This window comes from Palaemon carinicauda, chromosome 13 (genome assembly GCF_036898095.1).
Source record: "Palaemon carinicauda isolate YSFRI2023 chromosome 13, ASM3689809v2, whole genome shotgun sequence".
Taxonomy (NCBI): domain Eukaryota; kingdom Metazoa; phylum Arthropoda; class Malacostraca; order Decapoda; family Palaemonidae; genus Palaemon; species Palaemon carinicauda.
Window position 1 is genome coordinate 32,628,225 of NC_090737.1, and position 26,233 is coordinate 32,654,457.

The following is a 26,233-nucleotide window of genomic DNA, read 5'->3' on the forward strand; positions in this document are numbered from 1 at the left end:
ATATATATATATATATATATATATATATATATATATATATATATATATATATATATATATATATACAGGAAGGTTGAGGCATGTGGAAAGCAATAGATTTAATATAAATAGGATGGAGAAAAGCCAGCGTAGCATCATACATGTATTTTCCAAATTTTCGAGACTTTGGGTCTCATCATCAGGGCTGTAAGACATACAAAATATACAAATACAAAAAGACTCAGTATTAATATTAATACAAATGGAACAACATAAAAGTTAAGTATATTCATTTAAAAAATGAACTAAAAAAATATATAAAATTAAAAAAGTGAAGAATGCTTAAGTTAGTACCTATCTCTATGGAGTTAAAAAACTGAGTGACGTTGTCTGGTTTGGAAAGGAGGACGTCAACTATGCTATAAATAGAACTGTGGTAGAAAAATACAAATTACTTTTGAAATGTATTTGTTCCTACACTTGTACAATTCTCTCATCCCTTCAAGTATGAGACCCACTCATTGGTTGAAGGAAGCCCCTAGAAACAAACAGGAGAGCTCTTTTTCTTTCCTGGTGCCCCTGGGTTTTTAGCATACTACTTTTTCAATTAGGGTTGTAGCTTAGGTAATAATAATATCAATAAATAATAATAATACCGAGAACTTTCTCCTGTATGATTTAAGACCTTTGAAAGTGGAAATTTGTATATATATATATATATATATATATATATATATATATATATATATATATATATATATATATATAAACACCTGTATGGCCATATTTTGACGTGAAGCTATTTCATTCCTTATAGCGGAAGCAAAGGAGAAATAGGAGCGCCTGGCAAAGCTGGTGTACCCGGTGTATATATTGGACCCGGTGGAGTGCTCCTTCCAGACTTTAAAGGCATAAAAGGAATTAAAGGTATGATCTTTACATTTCTCAATCATTTTTATTTAGATACTGTACTGCACTAACATTATATATATAAATATATATATATATATATATATATATATATATATATATATATATATATATATATACTGTATATATATATATATATATATAAATCATATATATATATATACATATATATATATACATATAAATGGATTAACTATTATATTTGTGTATGCAGTTAAGCATGTCTATATAGGTATCATATTCCTTTAGAAAATAGCCTAAATATTATTAATAAGTTATTCTGTTAATACATATTTATATATATATATATATATATATATATATATATATATATATATATATATATATATACACACACACATATAATGGATTAAATATATACCTCTGTATATGGCTATGTGATTCTATAGGCATCTATATTATTATCTACAAGTAGATAATCCTTAAAAAAGTTGCAACCACCATATTTACACACAGCAAACACATTTATTACTGTAACTGGATGTGGATGATTAAGAAAACCTTGATGAATCCTTCCCATTCCCTTAAGAAAACAAATCTAGAGTTAATGGAGATATCAGTCAAGTTCAGTATGTGTATTCTTCGGGTAATTTTTATTTTTTATTAAGCATTCTGCTTCATTAGCCCATCCTCCTTATACTATATTCAAAGCCTGAAAACTACACTAAATAGATAGTAATATAGCATTAATAAATATCTAAATGCATTTCAATTTTTTTTATTGAATTTAATTTTTGAAAAAAAAAAAAAAACATACATATTTAAATGCAATACCTGATGTAGATTCGTCAGAATGACTTGTATATTATTGCTGTAATTCTGTAACCCTCTGCACAAGATATTTCACAAAGTTATAGTAAAAGGTGCTATTCATTTTGTAATACAAAATCATAAACAACTGAATACATTACACAAAAACTCAATCTTCTTAAACCACAATGAAGAAATAATTATCTATTTACCTATCTAGAAAAGCACTTCCGCCAATTTTTGGGGGTAACCGATATATTAAACAAACAAAAAACAAAACAAAGGGGGACTTTTCTTCTCTTTGCTCCTCCCAGCCTGATAAGGGATTCAGCAGAGTTTGGTTGGTACTGGTAGGGTGTCACAGCCCATCCTCCCCCATTGTCCACTACAAATGAAGCCTCATATGCTGAATCCCCTACTGTTGCTACCTCAGCAGTTACAAAGGCGACCCGAGAAAGCGGCAGGGCCTATGGGAACTGCATCACAATCGCTAGTCATTCATTCCTATTTCTAGAACTCTTTTGCCTCTGGACATGAAAATCTGAGAACTCTTGAGATAATCTTGGATATTTGGTTTATGATTTTCTTTATGTCCTAGAGCGCTAAACACTAAAATCTTTAGAACTTAATAACAATTCAAGCTAATTGTAATTGGTAGTTTTGGCATTGGAAAAAAATGAGTTTTATCACCAAAAACTAATTCTTTCATACAAATCTGTCGAATATAAACAGGTGTCCAACACTCCATCTTTTTTCCTCTCTCACGATTATAAGATAGTTACTACCTGCTGATGCTTTAGAGGTGTGTGTGCATGATATATCAGTAGGCGTTTTTTCTGTATTTAAACCATCAGAAGATTTGTTTCTGGAGAAAATAAATGCTACAAATGAGCGTAATAGGTGTTTGGTTTTTATGAAAAAAACATATTTACATTAATAAAACTTAAATTAAAGCCATTTAGAATAGTAAACACCTCTCTCTCTCCCTCTGTTTAGAATCCCAAAACAGAATGCCAGATTTACATGTGAATGCTTTAATACTGCAATTTATCTTTTCCCTTTAGGTCTCATAGGTCCTCCAGGTGATAAAGGCGAACTCGGTGAACCAGGATTCCAAGGGGATCCTGGTCCCCCGGGTCCTCCGGGTTTCAGTGATCAGGGACCCCGGGGATTAAAAGGATATCCTGGATCAAAGGGAGAAATGGGACACGCAGGACCTAAAGGATTCGACGGTACCAATGGAACACCAGGAACGCATGTGAGTGGCGACTGTATTATTACAAATAAACTGTTAATTATCAAAAAATTTCTTTTGAGCAACAGTGATTTGATATACATTATAAGTATTTCAAGAGTATTATACTTTTGCGTACAGTATTGTACTTTGTTAGAATACCATATTTGATCTGAAAATATACAGATACAGTATATATAATCAGGTAATAGGACATTTCTTTTACACTGTCCCTAAATCCTTACAATAGAATCTGACTGAACGTAAATAATCGTAGGATGAAATTTTAAGGAAAAGAATAGAAATATTTGTTTCATAGATACGTACTCTGATCTCATACATAACTATGTTCTACATGGCTACAAACCCTAAATTAATTGAAGGATATAAAGAAACTGATTAGGAGAAAGAAGTGATGGTAGACGATAATTGTAGCATTTCAGCCTGGAAATCCTTCCCTTAATACAAAGTTGCGATGGTTGATTAGATAAGTCAGACTGGGGTTTCAGTCCCACTCATAACTCGTTAGTTCCTTTGGTTCCTTCAACCTCACCATCCGTGTGAGCTAAGGATGGGGGTTTGGGGGAGTTTATCTGTCTACCTGCTGAGTTATCATCATCCATTACCTGGCCCTCACTGATCCTAGCTTGGGTAGAGAGGGGGATTGGGCACTGATCATATTTATATATGGTCAGTCTTTAGGGTATTATCCTGCTAGCTAGGGCAATGTCACAGTCCCTTGCCTATGCCATTTATGAGTGGCAAGAAAGAAAGAAAATCCTTGCAAACTATCAAGAATTGTTGCATGTAGTAATAACTCATTGAATAAAACAACAAAATTTACTCATTATAAGTATGGGGAGTCTGATTGAGGCAGTGTTATTTATTCCTCAGAGATACGAGATAGGCGAGGTTGAATATCAAAACTATTTTATTTATAATTTTCCTCTACACCCATAATAAAGACAACAAACTTGCAATCCTTAAGCATCCATGCTCCAAATAATGTACAGTATTTACAATGCAACTATCTCATCAATTATCAGTTAATTTGTTCAGGGGTCCAAAAGAAATAATCCTAGACTTTCAGTCAAGTTTCAAATAGAATGCAACTATGCAGGAAAGCTAAATTTTAAAAGTTTCACTGTAATTTTCCATAATAATTCATGTGACTTTATTGTTCATATAATAAAATATGTCATCAAAGTGTCAGTGGTATTGAAGCTGATTTTAAGGTCCAAACTTAGTACTTCAGTGTGTAGACAAATTACTAATAAACGTGATTCTTCCTGTGGTAGATAAATTGACTGTTATTCAAGGTAGACTATCCAACCCCTTTACCATTGGCTACTTTCCTCTTGTTAAGAGTAGAAGAGACTCTTTAGCTATGGTAAGCAGTTATTCTAGGAGAAGGAAACTCCAAATCAAACCATTGTTCTCTGGTCTTGTACAGTACCATAGCCTCTGTATTATGGTCTTCCATCGTCTTTGGGTAGAGTTCTCTTCCTTGGGGGTACACTTGGGCAAACTATTCTATCCTACTTTTCTCCCTCTTGTTTCTTTCAAGTTTTTATAGTTTATATATGAAAGATTTATTCTAATGTTGTTACTGCTCTTGGAGTATTTTATTTTAATTGTTAATTACTTCTCTTGTAGTTTCCTTATTTCCTTTCCTCATTGTGCTATTTTTCTGTTTTTCCAACAAGGGTTGTAGCTTAGCAAGTAATGATAATGATAATAAAGCTTTGAAATATTGCTTGTAATATGTTACCCAATTGTAACTTGAAAACTATAGCAGTGAGCTCTTCTTTAAGACGAAACCACAGTATTTTCAGGGATTACCTGTTAGTCACTAAATTTTATCTTGAGTTCACAGACGCAATGCAACTCATCATGAATTTAATCCTTGGGCTGAGAAATTTTCAGAAAATGGATTTTTATCACTATTGCCTCCCATAGTAATCTTTGTGCAATACTAATTTCTTAATTGGAATTGATTGAGAATTATCGAGTTTAAGGGGAAAAAAGCCTTCATATAGATTTTTTAAACAAATGTTTATGTATGGATTTGATGTCATTACCAAATAATTACATCATAAAAGCATGTCATACCAAAATTTAGGTATAACTTCTAATACTCATGATTATTTTCGTGGTGTAAATATAATCTATTTTGAAATTCACATTTTCATCTTACCATTACAGCTAATTATAATGGCATTTTATATAAAATGTAACTAATCTATAATATATTTAACAGGGTATACCTGGTATGAAAGGTGAAGATGGAGAAGATGGTATTAGTGGACTCACTGGCCCACCCGGAGAACCTGGCGCTTTTGGTAGAAAAGGAGAACCAGGGACTGATGGACGACAAGGATTGAAAGGCTATGGTGGTCCAAACGGTCTTCCAGGTTTAAAAGGTTCTAAAGGGGCTCCGGGAAGTCTTGGCATCCCAGGTCAAAAAGTAAGTTTTTGTAAAACTGTATTCATTATTGATTCAGATTTCCCAGTAGAAACCTGATATGTTTTTCTTATTATTATAAAATTTTGGTAATTATATGGAGATGATGAACGACGAAGTACTGATTGAAAAACTCAATCTAAGAGACGATTGGCGAAATCTAATCGAGGCCCTTTGCGTCGATAGGCGTAAGAGATGATGATGATATGGCCAACAGTTTCCTTCCAAATTTATAAGCTGAATGCTCTTCTGACTTTTTTCTTTTACATTGTTAGTGTGGAATACTTTATTTCTATGAACCTCCCCTAATGTTATTATTGCTTCTTTCTGGAAACTTGGTCATATTGAAATTTAACCACAAGATAAAAAAAAAAAAAGTCATGTCTCGGATCATCCTTCTAAACAGGAAAATTAGAATGAAGAGATGTAGGGGGTGTTTCACTAGCTCTGCAAGTTTATCCCTAAATTCATATTAATGTAGTCATCAAAAATTAATATTGGGTTAGAGTCAGTTTTTCATTTTAAAAATTATTTAAGTATTCACCAAGTACTCATATATTATCCGTCTTATCTCCTTATAACTTAATGGGCTCATAATATAAGTGACATCATAATGTTGGGCAAATGCTAGTTGTAACACATCATGTATTGACTAATTACAGGCACTAGGGAAGGGCTAATTTGAAACCCATAAACTTCAATTTAACTGTTTTGTTTCTAATCTAGCTCTGAATCACAAGGCAAAAGTGAATGTTAGGCAATGATTGACATAATATTTCCTGAACATAAACTACTTTTCCATGAAACAAATGATCGGTAATAGACCAAAGAGAGAGAGAGAGAGAGAGAGAGAGAGAGAGAGAGAGAGAGAGAGAGAGAACTAAGCTTTGAAGAAAGACAAATTACCACATCATCTAATTTGCACATCATCATCATCTCCTCATACACCTATTGATGCAAATAAGAAGAGCAAATAAAAGAGTGAAAAATGAGAAGATATTCAGAGTTAATGAGGCTACAAGGGTGATGCATAATATGATGTACATGTATTCTAAATTAAACAACGGTGCTAAAGGGGACGTTCCATTATGTCACTATTGGGCAAACCGTCACGACCAACACATACATAGCATGAGAAGTATTCTATCTTCATAACTAACCGGGATGTTTAAAAGAAATTAACTGGAATTCATTTCCTTATAGGAAGCCAAAAAGAAAGAATTAAATGTAAAGAAAGGGGAAGATGGCAAGGTAAAATGGGGGGGGGGGGGGCATATGAATGTTGGATGAAGAAGAATGAAAGGAGGAGAAAAATATTAAGAAAGATGAAACACTGGGGACAAAGACAATAAGATGGTAGAGAAATGTGAATATAGAGCTAAAGGTAAAATGACTGGAAAAAGAAAACTAGGAAAATGGAGAAAAGGAGTTAAAGCAGAATTTAAAAAAAAAACCAAGACATACGAGAGATAAAAATATGGGAGGAAAATCAGGAGACCTTGAAGGATAAAGAAGAGCGGGAAATTGTTAGGGAAAAATAAGAAAGGGGAGAAGAAATAAAAATATAAGAAAAAGAAAAAGAAATAATTGAAAATGGCACTTATGAAGATAGGAAAAGGAATAAAGAGAATAATTTTTGGAGAAGAAATAAAACAAGGAAAAGAAAAAGAAAAAATGGAAAATGGCACCGAGGAAGAAAGAAATAGAAATAAGGGAAATTGTTCTCAAGTACAGCATTTAATTAAGTATATTTTACAGTTATAGCTATCTAACATAGAGCTTTTTAAGGTGATTTTCTTTATAATCTAGTTTTCTTTAAATGTACAGTGAAAGAAATATAAAAGAAATGAATTTATATCCTTCAAAGCATAAAAATTCTGAATCAAGCATTTCCAAACCATTGATAATCAGGTAGGAAGCTACTTCATATCTTATAGATTGTAGAAAATAATCATTGTGCTTGATATCATCACAAAAGTACGAGATGAAGGTTAGCTATTCTTATCAACTTCATCTCTTCTTCTTTAGGGAATTGAAGGTATACCTGGTGATAGACTACCTGGTCAGCCTGGTGTTGCTGGACGCCCAGGACCTCCTGGCTTTCCTGGCCTTCTAGGAAGTCCTGGTGGCCGTGGCCGTCCAGGTATACCAGGTCCGAGAGGAAGTCCGGGACCAAAAGGAAATGTAGGTTTTAATGGATCACCAGGTGAATCGGGTACTCCAGGCTTTGATGGTGTCCCAGGAGGTCCTGGAAGACCTGGTATTTCTGGACGTCCTGGTCGTGGCGGTATAAAAGGAGAGAGGGGATTCCCAGGTAAGTGATTAGCATTCACTGGTATCTTTAAAGATGTGACAAACCTTTTTGTTATATGTACTATGTACAGTGATAAGTTCTATACACAGAATCATAAAATTTTCATATCTGTCTCCTTACATAATAATATGTGGCACCTGCTATAAATAGCACTAGGTTCTATATATTTGAATAAAAATTTCTCAGTTTTGCAGTGCTATAATTTATATCTATCGTACTTAGTTTTACGAAAAAAAAAATTTCTTGGCTAATTATGTTATTTATTTGTTCAATTATAATAGTACTAAACTACATATATATCGCTAAATAGAAATTTTCTAGTTTTTCAGTGCATAAATTCATATCCATAATACTATTAAGAGAAAGATTCTTGGCAAAGTATAGGATTTTCTTGTCCAAATTATACTCATTGTTTGCTCATTTTTATTTGCTTTTTAAACAAATATAAATCACATTAATACAAAATTAAAACTACATTCAAAATAATTATACTAGCTTGAAAACTAATTCTCCACAAACTGATCAAAGACAAATATAACTAAAATGAAATACAGACAGCAAGAGTAGGGTGTATGGCAGTCAGTATTACAGAAAAATATGGGAACACATTGTCCTTTATAGTGCATTATCATTATTTTTAATTAGCTTCCAATATCTCTAAGTAGACACAGACCCTGTCTAGTGGCAATTCAAAGTTTAGGTAATTTTAGTGAAATGGCAATTTTTTACCCACGAAAGAAAGATTAAAACCTAAATCATTTTTTTCCTCTGCCTTAGGTAGTCTTGGAGGCCCCGGTATACCTGGTGCGTTCGGTCGACCTGGACCACCAGGCCTCGTAGGCGATCCAGGTCGCCCTGGAAATATTGGCTTTGAAGGCAATCCAGGACCAAAAGTAAGGAATGCACTAGAAATTTTATTTGAATAACTGATGAGAAAACCTCTTTATATCGTATTGATATGTCTGTCAATTTAATCATATCTACTGCATGACAAATTCCATTATCATCTCAAGTAAAGTTAAATCTCTACTGTAATCTTGTTTTTCTTCCAGGGTCCTCGAGGTTTCCCTGGGGAAATAGGATTTAGGGGTCCACCTGGAGAAAATGGAACTCATTTTGGACATGGTGAACCTGGTTTTAAAGGTTAGTTAACAATACATACAGTGAAGTAAGTTAAGGTATGGAAATCAAAGTCTGGATTGTTTTAATGTATATCTAAACAAGATTTGCTCGATATTATTATTATTATTATTATTATTATTATTATTATTATTATTACTAGCTAAACTACAACCCTAATTGGAAAAGCAGGCTGCTATAAACCCATGGGCTCCAACTGGGAAAAAAGCCCAGTGAGGAAAGGAAATAAGCCAACTATATGAGAAATAATGAATGTAGAATATCTTAAGATCAATAACAAAGTTAGTACAGGGGCCAATGCCCACTTAAATGGCAATGCATGCTCCAGATTTTCTAGGCAGTGATATCTAGCAAGCAATGGGGTGATTAGATTTAAGCCTAAGAAGCTTTAAAACTCAAAACTTCTTGTGGAATGTTCATGGTAAAGATTTTTTCATAGAACGAAAGATTAGAATTTCAATGAAATGTAATTTTTGATATGATACATGTTACAGTCAGTCATGATTATACCATTGTAATGCAGTAAATCATGATTAGTTCGACATCAATCGGGAAATATTATGAGAAAAATAGAGTTACCTTCCAAGTGTTCATATTAACCATATAAAAAATGAGAAATTGCAGAATGACCTATTTTTCACATGGAATATCCAACATGATGTGTAAATACAACAGACTGATTATGAAGTTGAAAAGGGAAATTGTATTCATTTTGTTTACGTCAAACTCAAATTCCCATAAGAATAAAAAGTAAAGTAGTACTGGAGAGAAAAACAGGTAAAGAGAGGATATTTTACATCAGGATTTACATTTCCAAAACAAACTTGATACAACTCAGAGTTTTACTTCTTATATCTCAAACTTCTATCTCAGTTCCATGAAACAAATGCTCGGTAATAGAACAAAGAGAGAGAGAGAGAAAACTAAGCTTTGAAGAAAGACAAATTACCACATCATCTAAATTGCACATCATCATCATCTCCTCAAACACCTATTGATGCAAAGAACCTCAGAGGATTCATTGGCTATATTCATCAAAGGATAGCCAGTTCCTTGTGATGTGCAGTGCATATTTAACTAAGGCAAGTAACCCTAGAGAGACTATGTCTATCGCCTTAAACCCAATCCGTCACCATGCTGCCAGTGACTTCATCGAGATTTAGGGAGAGGTGGGCATTTACTCCACACCCAAAGTTCTCGTTACTCCACCAGGTTGCTCATCCACTTATAAAACCGTTGGCAAACATGGATTGCTAACATATACCGCCTAGCACATATCCTAGACAGAATATAGAGGTATAAATAAAGAAATAGACAATGAATGAAGCGAGGATAAAACGAGATCGAATACATTCCTCCTGCTTAAAGTTTTCATCAGAATTAAAACCTGGTAAGAATTCTGTAAAAGAAAACGTTTACAAAGATTTTTATAAAAGAAGAGCAATTGTAAAAATCATTTGGTAAGCATATCTCTTGTTACTTTCAAATGTTTGTTTTACTCTTATCAATTAAAGATATTTTTATTTTCTTACTGAAATCTCTTTATCACTTCACTTCTCTTTTCTAAGTTAGAGTACACTACTTCCTCTATCATCTAATCAGCAAGAAGTTTTAAAAAGTGATTCCCCCTTATAGTCTGGTACTGCTATATCGTGTATATTGTCCCCAAGTTGTCTGATGTTTTTGTTTAAATTCCCACAAATTCACATCAAACCGCTAGGGTCTAATAAGAGAAGCAATTGGTTACAGAAAGACCTGGAAAGCCAGTAGACTATTTTTTATCATTCCCACCCACTTTCAATACACATTAAGTGTCTAATAAGAGAAGTAATTGGTTACAGAAAGACCTGCAAAACCAGTAGACTCTTTTTGTTTTATATTTAGCTTTGATAAAATATTGTTTAACTTTAACAGGTTTTGCTGGCGACCCTGGAAGAAACGGATTTCCAGGTACACCGGGAGCAATCGGATTACCAGGATTAGATGGCCAAGGAATTGCAGGACCTAAGGGTCGAGTTGGTCCTATTGGTTTTCGTGGCACCAATGGACTTCCTGGAAGAGATGGAGCTAAGGTAATTTCCTTTAATGATTCATGATAGAGATTAAATGGTTGAATAAAGAAAAAACTTTCTAATTAAGAATACTGTACCATAATATCTTTTTACGAAACTAAATTTATATTGGTATTAATTTCTTGAGCATCTGAGGTTGAGATTTGCTACACACTTATTATTTTACATTGGCCTTATCATGTACAGTATTTGGGAAAACTTTTGACACCCCTCCCCCACGACAAGCTTTCCAATTCCACACGACAGTCTACACATACAGGCTTTGTAAGCTACTGTATATGGTGGCAGATTGGTTTCCCTCCTTTTTTATCTGAACCACCTATAAGGAACTGAGGTGTTGGGAGGAGGGTAATTCCCTTAAGTGGTTTAGTATACTGTACTGTAGTTTTAATAAAAAAAAACAATTCATTGACAAAATCCGGAATAGCAATTTGGGTGAGAAAACTTCTTTACCTGCTGCCTCATTGCATGAATAAACATCCAGGACAGGGCCTGGTGGAGCCAAATAAACTGCGTAGAAAAATTCAACGATAAGAAAGCTAGAGGGAAAAACAAAGGGTAAAAATTTAAATGTAATCTTATTAATACAACTGTGAGTTATTGTTTGGACCGATTAAGCAGGGACATGGCTATTGCTTAGAATAATCTATACTTCTTTTCCACAATTGTACAATTATGAATAGGTTTTGATTCGCTGGGATTTCATGTTCGTGAATGACAAAGAAATGAAACTCATGTTAGCCTACTGAAAAAAAAAATGCGCTAAGTTAAACTACACATTGGAAGATACTTCCATATTTTTGCTACCACAGGATTAAAAATTCTAGAATTAGGTGGTATTAAACCTAACCTAAGAAAAGGCAAGCCTGATAGAATCAACTACAGCAATACTGTACTATATGGTGACTGGCATAGTTTTGAAAGATTTGAATGCCAAGAATTATCAGAGTTATGAAAAGTACAGCATAGACAGTAAGTTGATTGAACTACTGTACAGCATTGACAGTGGGTTGACGGAACTACAGTGCTAGAAATTAAAATCTGTACCAAGATATGGTTTAAGCCGGAGATAGACCTAAAGTGTTTGTCCCTAACAGTTTACCTGGCACAGGAAGGATAGTACTTTTTGTTCTTTACTGCATCCACTTTGTTCCAACTAAATTTTTATTACTCTCTTTCCTCTCTTCTTATCTAACACTCCTCCTCCTTAAATTATATAGGATCCTTGGTGGTCAATTACAATTGCATATGATTAAACAATGGTTTTATTTTCCTATTTTACACTCACAACTGTGAATTTCATGACCTAATTTACCTTATACTGTAATGCCAAAAAAGAAAATATATATAGGGATGTACTTCCAAAAGTAACATTAACATGTTAACATAAAATCTTTTGACAGATTTGTTATCAACTTTCTAGATTTTTTAGCTTGAATTTTGAAGCAGTTAAAGGCAATAAAAATGCAGATTTGGCTACACAGCCTGACTTTTACAGTATAGAACAACTGACTGTTGTTATTCATGACCATTTTCCTTATATTTTGGAATCTTTTCCTGGTAAAGGCAAATAATAAAAAAAAAAGATGATTCCAAAATAATGTAGGCTATATTAGTGAGGGTTATATGAAAAGTTCTCCTTTGTTCTATTTCCACTTTTTTATACCTTGCAATGTAATGTATTTTCTTTTGTTGTTTATGACATGTTATTTTGATTACGAGTAAGTATATATTCATGTTTGCCCACCTTATTTTTTCAATTTAAGATGTTATTAACTTTACAGTTACATTTCTATGATATTCCTTTACTAAATAAGATTAGTGTATTTTACGATTTCATTTAAATCTTTTTATGTTGTCAGTTGATTATTGTGAAAGTTGTATTTGAAATAATCTTAACTCTCATATTTTCATTGCTCTTTCCTTGATTTTATTGAATATTTATAACAAATGAAATAAATATTCTAAAATGCAGAAAGTAAGTGAAATACACAGTAATTTTCATACATGAAGGTACACTCGGGTACACTATTCTATCTTATTTCTCTTCCTCTGGTTTGTGCAAGTTTTTCATTGTTTATATAGGAAATATTTATTTTAATGTTACTCTTCTTAAAATATCTTATTTTTCCTTGTTTCCTTTCCTCACGGGGCTATTATCCCTGTTGGAGCCCCTAGACTTATAGTATCCTGCTTTTCCAGCCTGGGGTTCTAGCTTAGTAAGTTATCATATTACAATACTATATCTTTAATAGGCATATGGATTTCATAACCTTTTTAACAGGACAAAGTAAACAAAGATGTACACTAAATAACTTTTTCTTTTTCCTTCATTAAAGGGACAAATGGGAATAATGGGTATACCAGGAACAAAGGGATTCCTGGGTGAACCTGGAAGTCCTGGTATACCTGGCCCACACGGTGGAACCGTAGTGGGTCCAGCTGGTGCCGAAGGTTTACCAGGACCTAAAGGAATATCTGGAGATCCTGGCCGATTTGGCAATCGTGGTAAGTACAGAACAGTACATGATTTCTGGCAAGAGTTATAGCATGGCACTGCCCTTTAAACAGATTGAGGGACTTATATTTGGCTTCATTTATAGTGGTGTAAACTATCGCTGGCATTACGCTTCATGCTGTTAGTGTAATGCTCAATATCTCTAGTAATATACAGTATACAAAAATGTAGATATCATTCAAAATACTACACAAATGGCATTTAAAAGATGGTTAAATTTGGTTAATTCAAACTAATTAAATGTAGAATCAGTGCTTTTCAAGAAAAAAAAAAATCTGTACTGAACAACAATATAGGACAGGTTAGGTTAGGTTAAGTTAGATTATGATTGGATAATGGGTTTCTGACAAGTTTACCTTCAGACTGAATCCTAAATTGCAGTAAAAGTAACTTGATTTCTAAAATAAGATTACAGTAGTAGCACCCATCACTGAATAATGCCACAATACTGGGTTACACTAGTTTGGAGGTATTATGCCAGTGTGGGCTTATGAAAAATGCATGGAAAAGGGTAGGGTGCAGGTCAAACCTAGCAAACCATTTAATAACCCATTTAAGCCAATGGCTGGAAGCAATGTGTCAGTGCTAGTTTATGCTACTACAAATGAAGTTGTTAAGCCAAATATAAGAGTCCCCAATGTATTTAAAGTGCCATTCGAGAATTCATCATTATTACTCTAGTACTGGCTGCTCTGTGATAACTAAAATAAATTCTTTAAATACACTTCAAACATCCACTGTAAAGAATCTTTAATGAATTTATTTTAAGCAGTTACTCCTGGTCCACTAGTCTAAGACGGCTGTGATCCAGCCCTTATAAACAAAATTGTAGTGATCAATCTAACCTACAAACCAGCTTTTTACCATCCATTTTTACAATAAAACCTGGTTAATGAAGTCAGGGGATATGCAAGAACAATTCACAACAATGGGAATAGAGTACAAGTAAAAGATTCACTTAAAAATATAGAATTAGACCCTAATTAGTATTTTCATCTTTTGAAACATATAGTGAATATATGAAAACAAATCCACCATTTTATTTCCTCATTAGGTCTACCTGGAGATGTTGGTATCCCTGGTCTTGAGGGCAAAACTGGTCCTCCTGGATTACGAGGTCCAGATGGTGACAGAGGTCCACAAGGCATAAGTTTTGGTGCTACAAAAGGAGAACCTGGAATACCAGGTTTCCAAGGAGATAGAGGTGCTGATGGTCGTCCAGGTATTCGAGGATTCAAGGTGAGTACGTTATTATTGACTTAGTTTTTGGATGTGTGCTTTTGTATTGCTTTTTGTTACACCGCGGAATACTTAATCAGAACTTCCTTTTAGGAGATCTGGGGCAACAAGCCCATACCGACCAGAGATTTTTTCGTTTGGCTGTGTTGCTTATATTTAAATACTTTAGTTAGAAAAAACTGGTAAGCACTACATCATCAATCAAAGATTTAAGTAACTTATATTCACTTAATGGATTCCTGGCTCAACTTTGTAAGAATGGTATATGAACCTTACAAAGAAAGTTTAATTGTTATTCTTTTCTTATTGTCCTCTCCTTAACAGCGTTACATATCAGTGTAATGTATCCCCAAGGTAACAGAAGTGTTCTACCCTTTCAAAGACGTTGCTCTACCACAGCATTATTTCCCAGTACAATCAATTCCCCATTTGCCACTCTTACAAAATTAAAGATTAAAAAATTCCTACAATGTCTACATTTTGCAATCCAGAGAATCCCTTCCTACATAGATGATTTAGGTACAGAGTACAAAATTCACCTTATTCTTTTTTCACTACATCCATCAGTCACCATTCCTTGTTACTTCTTAGGCTTTCTTTCTTAGTGTTCTTGACATGGATATTCAAGTCTACCTTCTTGATTTCAGAATGAATGAGAACTGTCTTCTTCAAAATTCTCAGCTCTGAAGCATATTATCATCATAAATGTCTTCAGGAATACCAGTGTCAGAAACAAGGAAAAACTTAATATGAATATATACTTGTTGCAGCTACAAGAAAGACATTACTGTATTTCAAAAATATCATTTGGAAAAAATATGATTGTTATATTTACATGTGGCCTACTTGATTTTGATATTAGAACATTTTTTTTTTATTCTTAGGGTGATACTGGAAGCGCAGGACTTCCAGGTTTCATTGGGCGTCCAGGGATTCCTGGACAACGGGGCGATCCTGGAAGCAGGGGATCTATTGGTCCTGCAGGTTTGTATACTAGGAACTTGAAATTGTATTCAGTATTATCCTCCATGTCCTTCATGTGTACCTAAAATCACACTAATTCATCATTTCACTTTTTCTAACCTTTTTACCCATTTCCTTATTTTGATTCTTAAAATGTTGCAAAGTCTGGGAGAAAATTCCTGTAGTATTTTATGAGTGAATAGGGAGTAAATAAGCTTGTTATTCATCTTATGATTTATTTCTCTTATACCAATTTATTTTTATAAGATACTGTACATCAATCTACGCTTAAAAACTTAATTTTGTAAGTATCTATGCATATTTTCTACTTTTCTTCTATCAGAAAGGCTATATAACTTATTTTCAAAATAGATCTTTCTTTCATCTATTTCTCCCTAACAAAATAATCTCGAACATTTAGGTACAATTTTGTTTGAGTTACCACTAACATTTGACTTACGATTCACTTGATTTATATCAATGTCTTAAACTCACGGATGTTGGACTCTTTCATCTTTCTTGCAGGTTTACCCAGTAGAAAAGGTGAGGCAGGTATAAAGGGCATGGAAGGTCGTCCTGGAAAACTTGGTCTATCAGGCCGTCATGGCCAGAAAGGTCAGCCAGGTGACTTTGGGCCTGATGGTGCCAATGGCATTAAAGGTCTCCCTGGAGCAACCTCAGCATCATTAGCTGGTGACCCAGGAGATCCTGGTAAGTATTAAGATCTAACTCGACTGATTTTTTATAGATTGTATCCAAATCTTCATCTAAAACGGATTATTACTAATATTGGAAATAAAATTACGTGAAAAAATAGCCTCATTTTCACTTATAATTCAAGTTTGTCATTTCTTCATGAAGACCTTATCTATCCTTAAAAAGGGAAGTTGATAATATGAAAATAACCTCATTATATATACCATACCTGTACAACAATTACAGAACTTCCTATCATTAGTAACATTTTGCTGTAAAATTATATTTTGTAAAAATTGTTTTTACAATTGACTACAGGATGACGGGATGAACTTGGCAAAGGTATGGTCTTCAATGCTACTACAATTTCATCCTCTATTTTTTTTTAATAGGATTCCCTGGTCCTCCTGGAAGAAATGGTATCCCTGGTTTAGCAGGACGTCCAGGGCCAGTGGGTGACCCCGGACTTAGAAGCAGATTCCCGGGCGAGCCTGGGTATCCTGGCCTTCCTGGGTAGGTTATAATTCATAGTTTTACTCTGTTAATGTGCATTATTTGTTTTACAATCCAAACAAGCAGCAAGCATAAAAGTTTACTTGCAAAGTACATCAAAAGTAGACCTAGAGATGACACGTTTTCTTTTGTGTTTTTAAGAAAGCTCACTGTAGATAACATCCAAATTGGCAATGCCTCATTTTATTCTTAACTAATGTTGTTAACTGAAATTCTATTTTGTTCATTTTAGTTTGAAAATTAAAAAAAAAATTTGTTTTCATTTTAAGTTTAAAGGGAATTCCTGGTGAGCCAGGGCCACGGGGCTTTACTCAACCTCCTGGGGACAGAGGATACAAAGGTTCAGATGGTGAGCCTGGATTTATTGGGCTTCAAGGACTTTCTGGCGATGTTGGCGATAATGGGGACCCAGGTCGACCTGGTATTCTAGGAGCTTTGGGACTCAAGGTAAGCCACAATTTTATAGTTCTCAGTAGTTAAGAATAACAGAAAATAAAAAGTAAAAGAAAAATAAGAAACCATAAGAAAAATGCACCATCATATAAATAAAATTCTGGTCAAACCATGTTACATTACTTTTACTAAAACTTAACAAATATTCCTTACCATGGTTAGCTACCTAATTGCTATCATTCTTCTTTCACCGACCTCTCCTATCAGCTAAAAAATGTTACTATAATTATATATGAACATAGAATAAAGCAAAGAACTGCAGATAAGTAGAGTCATTAATTTGAAACCAATCAGCTAAAGTGATCAAGCAAACTGAAAGTTAATACATAAGGGATGATTTATAAAATCCAACTTGAAATTATTTACAATACAAATTAATATGCCACAAGGAGACAGTAATACACACTTTTGTGGAGACAGTAACTCTGGCACCCTATGTATAGATAGAGTTAAAACCAGAACTCGATAGACCAAAGGTCTCTTTCCAAATCTCATACAAGTATATGGCAAGGTTTCAATGGTTTTTTTTTTAAGAACCAACAAGATTTTCCTTATCATACTATCGTAAAGTTTAAAATTCATTCAGTCACTTTGGCCTACCACTTTCATCTTGATGGATTCAGGTAGTTGCCCCCACTCCTTCAGTAATGTTACAATGTATGCTTGATAATTAAAACAGCACGTATATATCACTCACAGAGTCATCCAAGCATATCGTTTACCCTCCTATATTGTCCACCACGACAGAAGACCTGCCTGTTGAATCAAGTTATTTCCTATTCAATTGCTTTATTTAAATCATACCAGTCAATTAGTTATTTCTATTGCCATATTGTTAAACATCAGTTCATAGCCATTTACCCATGAGTACTTTAGAGGGTATTTGCCCCTGTATTTGTTAATTACTATTAGCCAATCAGGATATAGAAATGAGTCGGGTACAAGTGTACTGTACTTGGTAGTCATGATTTGGAATAAATCTTTTCAAATTGCTGAAGAATGTTAATTTTTCACCAAAACCTGTAGATCGTTTAAATGTGAAGAAAAAGAATTCCTGTTTGCCTACCCTTATTCTTCAATATTTTCTCTTAATTAATTGTTATTTTTTTTTTTTTTTAATATTGTAGGGGTCTCCTGGAGATCCTGGTAGAATTGGAAGTCCAGGTTTCCCTGGCGCGCCAGGTCTACGAGGTGACATTGGTAATCCAGGTGAGGAAAATGGAAATATTTGGCTATTCACACACACACACAAAAAAAATATGTAAATTTAGGGGAAGTTAATTTTTTAAAGAATCTTGATCATGATTTTTTTCAGATTGAAATAAAAATGACAAAATATACCTAATTATTTTCAGCTAGGATAAATTCAGAAGCAATTTTATACCGATTGTTTTGATATATAGGATTGTATGCATATCTTATCCAGTACCTAGAAGATGAATGACTATTGTTCTCACAGCTTATTTTTTTCCAAATGTATAAATTTTTGAAATAGAATGTACATAACTATGAGCAAAGTTATACTGTCCCTTATACTGCTAAGGAGGTTTAATCAGTGACAAAATTTTATTCCATGTGGTTAACTGAAGTTAAAAATCAATAAATGTCATTTTTATATACCTTTTCTCTTTCAGGTGGTCTTGGACCTTCTGGTTTCATGGGTAAGCCTGGTAGGGATGGATTCAAGGGGCGTAAAGGTGCTGTTGGCGATGCAGGTAGACCAGGGCCTACTGGCCAGCCAGGTCCCAGAGGAATTAGAGGCGATCGTGGATTTGAGGGTCGAAATGGTACTCCTGGAAGACCAGGTATGTTTTTCAAGAACTTTTTTAAATAGAGGTAAAAGGAAAAAATTTTCCTCTGATGTTGAACACCCTTTTGGTTTCTGTTGCCTCCCTGTATTACTTACTTTACTTTAAGGGCTGTTTTTCTGGTCCTATACAGCAGGGGAACCCTACTCTCTACAGGACCTCCACAGTCATTTCATCATGTTTGTTCATAAGCATTCAACATTTCACTCCTCATATTGCTCATTTATTGTTAAATCGTCACTATGGAAGCACTCAGAGAACAAGAAAGTCTTCAGTTTCCCCTTGAAAGTCTTAATATCTTCAATCTTTCAGATGTATCATGGGGGCTTATTGTATAATCTAGGGGGCTGCATATCTAAAGGCTCTAGAGCCTACAGTAGACATATATCTCAGTTCCAATAATTGAAAACCATCTGTAACTATTCTCGTGTCAACACAATTTGTTAGCTGCACAATATGTAGCAATTCTCTTAGATATTTTGGATGTCCTGTTCTGATAACTTGATGGCTCCTGCAAATCAAGTCAAGGGTCTCAAAAACACAGGGTTTGTCATTGCTAGGCCCTTCGAGTATCTAAAACTTCAGCATCATTAGTGATGTATATGATATAGAACTTTTCAGGTTCTTACTGAATTCAGCTCTTTTGTGTGAGAGATAGGCAATCTCTTTATCCCAATTGCTATGAGTTTAGGAGGTTGCCTTTCAGGAGTCACAGAAGCACTTTAATTCTAGGTCACAGAAGCACTTTAATTCTAAAAAGTAAATAAGATGAGATTATCCTCTTCTTGTCCTATTAAATGCTGTTTACGGCACATCACTCAAAGGTGAAAAGACTTAAAATCAGTCATCATAAAGACTTGGTGAAAACCAATTCACATATAGACTTGGTAATTCTACTGTATGAAAGTAAAATGGAGAAAGGTTTGCAGTTTATTTTGAGATTGTATAAAAAGTAACATCACGCTTGAAATTATGGGTTAAGAGGACGTTGTCTTTTAAGTTTTACCATAAATTTATGGTTAATTAACTTAAATTTGAAAAAAATTCTAATTAATTTTTCTTATCCATTTTCATAACACTTCTAAAGATAACAGGATATTCAGAGGATTTCTTTTTTCATCCTTACTATTGTATCTGCATCTCTGAATAATTAATATGCTTTGTGACAGAATTTTTTTTTTTCAATAATTTTACAAACTTTATAAAAAAATTTATCTTCAAGTCCAAGCCTGTCTCTAATTTTACTAGCTTTTTTTAAACTTTGTTATTATTGAGTCCAAGTCTAAGTCTCTGGATTATTCTTTGTTTATAGCAATTAGCAATTATTACAAACTATAATACGAATGTTTTCAACAGGATTGGATGGTCCAGTGGGTGATCCAGCACCACCTGGTCCACCACCAAAGTCAAGAGGGTACATGATAACTCGCCATTCCCAAGAATCGTTTACGCCAACTTGTCCAGCTGGTACACAAGTAATGTGGGAAGGTTATTCTCTTTTACATGTGATGGGTAATCACAGAGCCCATGGACAGGACCTTGGTAAGATTTTCATTTATGAGTGTTCAGATTCATTATCTTTTTAACATTTCAGGTTGTGTATATTTAAAAATAATTACTTATGCAGATTTTTTATTCTGAATTTGAGCAATGATATTGAAACTTTTTATCAAAAGTTATTATTGGGTAATGTGATATATTTATTAAAACAGTTTTTGTAGACTTGTATTTTTTTTTTTTTTAATGAACTTTAACGGTGATTCATAATGCTATTAGGGATTATTTGAATTGGGTTATACTGTCTAGCCCAGCATTGGAGCGTGCGAGGCCATTTATTGCCAAATAGCAACTGGAGGAAAACCCTGCATTTCAGTTTAAGTAAAAATTAAAAGATAGAAGCTGGAACAGGGGTAAATTAGAAGGATTAAAAGCAAGTGCAGCTAAGGACTGAAGTAGCTTTATATATGACAAAAAGAGGCCCATAAATTACCACCCTAATATGGTAGCTGAAGTCTTCCCCATCTGTCTAATCAACACAATTGCCTAGCCAACAGGATTGGCTGCCCACATCAATCTATACTCGTCGGATGTAACTTTAGCTTTATCATTTCACTTTTTATAATTACCCATGATGGAATGCATCTAAGTTGTATAGCCAGGGACTACGAGTTTGTCACACTTCAACTTAAGGAGAAAGTTTCATAAATGCATTAAGAAGGTTCTTAAATAATGTCTTCTAATTATAGTAATTTTCCAATAACAATTTTCTTTTATTTCCAGGGGCTCCTGGCAGTTGCCTCAGGAGGTTTAGCACTATGCCATACCTCTTCTGCAACTTGAATAATGTGTGTGATTACTCCCAGCGAAACGATTACTCCTACTGGCTCTCAACTACAGAACCAATGCCAATGATGATGACCCCAATAACAGGACCAGAAATTGAAAAATACATATCAAAGTAAGGAACATATGCTTTTATATAATGTTACAATTCAATCATAATAAATAATGGAATTTTGCAATCTATTCTTATATAACATTCCAATGTATAAGTGTGTCTGACTCTACTAAAATAAATTTATCTCTACAGATGTGTTGTATGTGAAGCTCCATCAATGGTAATCGCAGTTCATAGTCAAACACTTGATATCCCTGATTGTCCTCAAGGCTGGGAGTCACTTTGGATTGGATATTCATTTATTATGGTTAGTTTTTTCCCTCTTTTCTAATACGTATTTTAAGTCTTAATACATTACTTTATGTATATGGGATCAGGTTGGTAAAAAAAATACAAAAAAAAAAAGTGAAGTACAGATCTAAATCTAACAAAAGGTGGACTACAGATCTGCTGTAAGTACAACTTCATATTTTGTATATCTGCTTGGTGGTAGCTTCCTTGTCTGGTGATTGCCAGACTGGGGTTCGAGTCCCGATCAAATTCGTTGGTTCCTTTGGTCGCTGCAACCTCACTATTCTTGTGAGCTAAGGATAGGGGTTTTTGGGAGCCTACAGGTCTAGCTGCAGAGTCATCAGCTGCCATTGTCTGGCCTTTCTTGGTCCTAGCTTGGGTGAAGAGGGGGCTTGGGCACTGATCATATGTAATTTGGTCCGTCTCTAGGGCATTGTCCTGCTTGATAAGGCAGGCATTGTCCTGCTTGATAAGGCAGGCATTGTCCTGCTTGATAAGGCAATGTTACTATCCCTTACCTTTGCCATTCCTGAGGGGCTTTTAAATCAGGATGAAAATAGTTGGTAACATGAGGCTTCATGAAAATAGGTGGTACCATGAGGCTTCGAATATGTCCTAGAAAACTTCCCATGGTTCTGAAATGGGGAAACAGAACACTGGGCGTTTCCTATTTAACCCTGTGTCAAACAGGTCGATCGCCAGTGATCCCCAGAGAGTAAGAAGTCTTTCTGTTGTGTCAGGAAGAGACCACTCTGTACTTACAACCTGCACTTGGTGATTGAGCATGTCTACTAGAATATTCCTGAAAGGTTTAAAGGCTTCTCATGAATGGCAGAAGTGAGGGACATTGACAATTCCCTTACTAGCAGGACAATGCCCTAGAGCCTAACCACATATACATATGATCAGCACCCAAGGCTCCTCTCCATCTAAGCTAAGACCAGGGAGAGCCGGGCAATGGCTGCTGGTGACTCAGCAGGCAGACCTGTACGCTCCCCAAAAGCAAACCCCTCCATCCTTAGCTCATAAGGATGGTGGGGTTGCAGACGCTACAAGAAACTAATGAACTTGAGCAGGACTCAAACCCCAGTCCAGCAGATTACCAGACAGGGACGTTTCCATTAGGCCACCTTGCTGCCAGCTCTACAGTATTTTCTACTGACCAGATGTGCACCTATACAAGACAGTCCCTCCTTGCTTGTTGACTGTGGTGTTTTTGCTCATCAACACTGCTTATAGTTGCCACAAAGATTCCGGGCAAAATAAGCACCACCCCCTCATGGAGTCATAGCCAATCTCATCGTCTCCCATGTTAGCAGTGGTCACAATAGCAGCGGCACCACATTAGTAGTGGTCACACGTTGGCAGCGGTCACAATACATCTCACAAATTTCAAACTATACTAGCACATAATCACTTTAAGGGGATGTGTAGTGACTGTTGTTCATGCAGGAGACAACATGATTGGCTACAGTATTTCACTTGGAATCTCTGCGGCAACTATAGTGCCCTATCAACTCTCTTGGAAAGCTTGCAGTGCTAGGAACACTGCTTGCATTTCCAACAGGTTGATGGACAGGTACTTTTTACCGGGGAACCATACCCCTGAAGCGCTTCATTCCCCAGATGTATGCCCCACCCCCTCTTGGATGCATCTGCAAACAGGTGTCTAAGAAAGGGAGAGGTTGATTACAATTTCCCAGGTGAGGTTTTCATTGATCAGCCACCAGGAAAGGTCGTCTTACACCTCTTGCTCCACTGGAATGATGGGATGGAAGATAGCTGGCTGCTGACCATTGATGTCTCAAGACACTACTGAAGCGATCGTTGGTGGAGACATCCGTGTGGAATGAATTTCTCCGAGGTAATGTCCAAGAAGACATTACCACCACCAAGAGGGGAGGCCATGTTTAAACGGGAACATGAGTGCCACCCGTCTCAGCCTACTGATGCAATAATGGGGGGGGAAGATTGTTGCTCCTGCCATATCTATCAGTATGCCCAGGCTAGCAAAGAGTACAGTAATATTATCACAAGATTATACTAACTATTCTTTTCGTATTTTTCTCAAAAGTCATCATAGAATTCTATGTTTAACATAGACATTACACTAAAAACAAATTAAACAGAAATGAAAATTAAATGTTTGCTTAAAATAGAAAATACAATAATTAAATTATTTCTTTTCTATTACTAGGGAGATGCTGAAGAATTGAAAATGCTATATTATGCAATTTTCAAGAAGAAACTTGTGAAAAACTCTAAATATTTTAAATCTCACATCACTGAACCTAACTGTTGCCAACTAGGAAATCCTTACTTAAAATATGACTACTAATTTTGATATTTCATCTTATTTTGCAGCATACGGATTCAGGAGCTGAAGGCTCTGGACAGTCCTTAATCTCACCAGGATCTTGCTTGGAAGATTTCAGATCCAGTCCATTCATCGAATGCACTGGTCATGGTCGATGTAATTTATTCCCCTCGGCCTTCTCCTATTGGCTTGCCACCATTGAAGTTGAACAGCAATTCAGAAAACCGAGACAGCAGACACTTAAAGCTGGGGACCTAAAGACTCGAGTCAGTCGCTGCAACACTTGTATGAGAAAAAGAGGTGGCGATCAGATACCCACACCCTCACCTGAATATGAAGCACCGTACAGAAGGAGAGAGGAGGAATCCTACTTCTTCCTTGGTTAGTTAAAGTTCTTAGTATTAGATGGCAAAGGATCGCAAAATGTTACGTAATTCTTTCATTCATTTCATCTGCAAATCAACATATAATGAATAGTAGTTATTTAATTATGTGCATTTTATGAGTGTTTTCTTTATTGTGTAAAATTTGTGTTGTTCATGTATTCAAGTAAATGAGGTGATGATGAATAACCTTTGTTTTATCAAGGATATAAGTTGGACATAACTATAATAACTGCAGGAAAGCTGTGATAACAATGGGACAGTACATTAGGCTTATCATAATGATTTCCTGCCTAAGATATGAAAAAAAGAACATTGAAAAATTCCAAATTCCATTCTACAACCTACATTCCTTGGCGGGGTACCTTTTCATTCTATAATGCAGATACCTTTTAGCAAGAATATCTGAACTTATAAAACAGAACATACTGTATACCATGAATAATTTAACATTCGAATGGTATATGGAACATTTTATTATACTTAATCAAAAGAGTCACATACAATATGAAGAACTCTTAAAAGATATTTGCAAACTTATCTATATCTCTACTTAATTTTTAAAAATCTTCAAAGACTACAAGTAACAAAAAGAGAATAAACTCAGTTGTCAATTTCTCTCGCCTGTCTTATCTTCTTTTACTGATTTCTTTTATGAAGAATTATATGTATAAGTAGGAGTTTGAAAGTTTTGCATTATCAATCTCCAGATGAATTCATAAATCCAGATGATGGTAAATTTGTGGGTTTGAAACAGCACTTACAAGTTCCACAATTACATCAAGCTGATTTTGAAATTATTAGCAAAGTGCAACTAGAATTATTCAAGAATTACACTGATGATGTCTCTTATATGACATATCTCCATGAAAACAGTGTAATATCTTTACTAATAATTGTCAAAAAACAAAAGCTAGAAGAAAGCCAATTTCATAAGATTCCAAAGAGTAAAGTATCCCTAAATACAATAAACTATGTACAGATCTAAATACTGTAAAATGAAAAAATATATATGCGAAAGTAGGGTACAGTATGAATAAAATGGAACTAATATTTCCACCTCGTACCTCTGTAATGCAAGGTTTGAATTAACCTTAATAAATCTTATACAACAAAGAACTACAAGAACCCCTTCACTGTAAGGAATGATTTACTATCATAAACCCAATTTGAATACTAAGCATGGCTAAAGTGAATAAAAAAAAGTCCTATTAGCCTTATCAAATTGTGTGCCACTTATTTATCCTATAGTATTTCTTGCTTGTTGGTACACTTTTCTAAAGAAAGGATATTGATATTCACCTCTTAATTTGATTCGAATAATTCAGCTATGTCGCTCACTGCCATTTCAAGAATACTGATAGTATATATCCTGTTTTGTTAGGTATTTGTAAGAAAATTTTGTATTGTATATATGTGTATTTTCACTCTCAACTTATAACTATTTTCTGTCTGAGAACACCTTTGTAAAGAAAGAAATATTAAAAATAAATTAATTTTTTTCTAAGTGGTCTTTCATTAATCTCTTTATTCCACCAATTTAATGTTCATCAATTTTCAGAGGTTCCATTATGGCCAGAATTATTATGGAACAGAAATTCTGTACTACTAGAAACCAAGAAAAACTAACAGTTAAGAATAATGAATAAGGAATAAACCATATCTTCGGGGAAAAAAATTACCTAAAATTCATAGTGCTTTTATCTTTTAACCGAGAGCTTAGCTTCCCCCCTCCAAAATAAAATATTAA

General features: G+C 34.6%; 1 protein-coding gene across 1 annotated transcript in view; it reads left to right on the forward strand.

Annotated features, from left to right (window-relative positions):
* The window catches only part of LOC137652264 (collagen alpha-2(IV) chain-like), a 61,242-nt gene extending 35,252 nt beyond the window's left edge, over nucleotides 1-25,990 (forward strand). The window contains exons 13-31 of the mRNA XM_068385531.1: nucleotides 797-906; nucleotides 2,745-2,938; nucleotides 5,175-5,381; nucleotides 7,407-7,692; nucleotides 8,470-8,585; nucleotides 8,745-8,835; nucleotides 10,747-10,904; nucleotides 13,244-13,412; nucleotides 14,477-14,661; nucleotides 15,546-15,645; nucleotides 16,150-16,335; nucleotides 16,713-16,833; nucleotides 17,103-17,280; nucleotides 18,414-18,495; nucleotides 18,921-19,091; nucleotides 20,451-20,636; nucleotides 21,375-21,552; nucleotides 21,685-21,799; nucleotides 24,148-25,990. Of these exons, the coding sequence (XP_068241632.1) occupies nucleotides 797-906; nucleotides 2,745-2,938; nucleotides 5,175-5,381; nucleotides 7,407-7,692; nucleotides 8,470-8,585; nucleotides 8,745-8,835; nucleotides 10,747-10,904; nucleotides 13,244-13,412; nucleotides 14,477-14,661; nucleotides 15,546-15,645; nucleotides 16,150-16,335; nucleotides 16,713-16,833; nucleotides 17,103-17,280; nucleotides 18,414-18,495; nucleotides 18,921-19,091; nucleotides 20,451-20,636; nucleotides 21,375-21,552; nucleotides 21,685-21,799; nucleotides 24,148-24,486 (3,172 nt within the window). The 3' untranslated portion in view covers nucleotides 24,487-25,990. The remainder of the gene's footprint in view (nucleotides 1-796; nucleotides 907-2,744; nucleotides 2,939-5,174; nucleotides 5,382-7,406; nucleotides 7,693-8,469; nucleotides 8,586-8,744; nucleotides 8,836-10,746; nucleotides 10,905-13,243; nucleotides 13,413-14,476; nucleotides 14,662-15,545; nucleotides 15,646-16,149; nucleotides 16,336-16,712; nucleotides 16,834-17,102; nucleotides 17,281-18,413; nucleotides 18,496-18,920; nucleotides 19,092-20,450; nucleotides 20,637-21,374; nucleotides 21,553-21,684; nucleotides 21,800-24,147) is intronic.
* The last annotated feature ends 243 nt before the right edge of the window (nucleotides 25,991-26,233 follow it).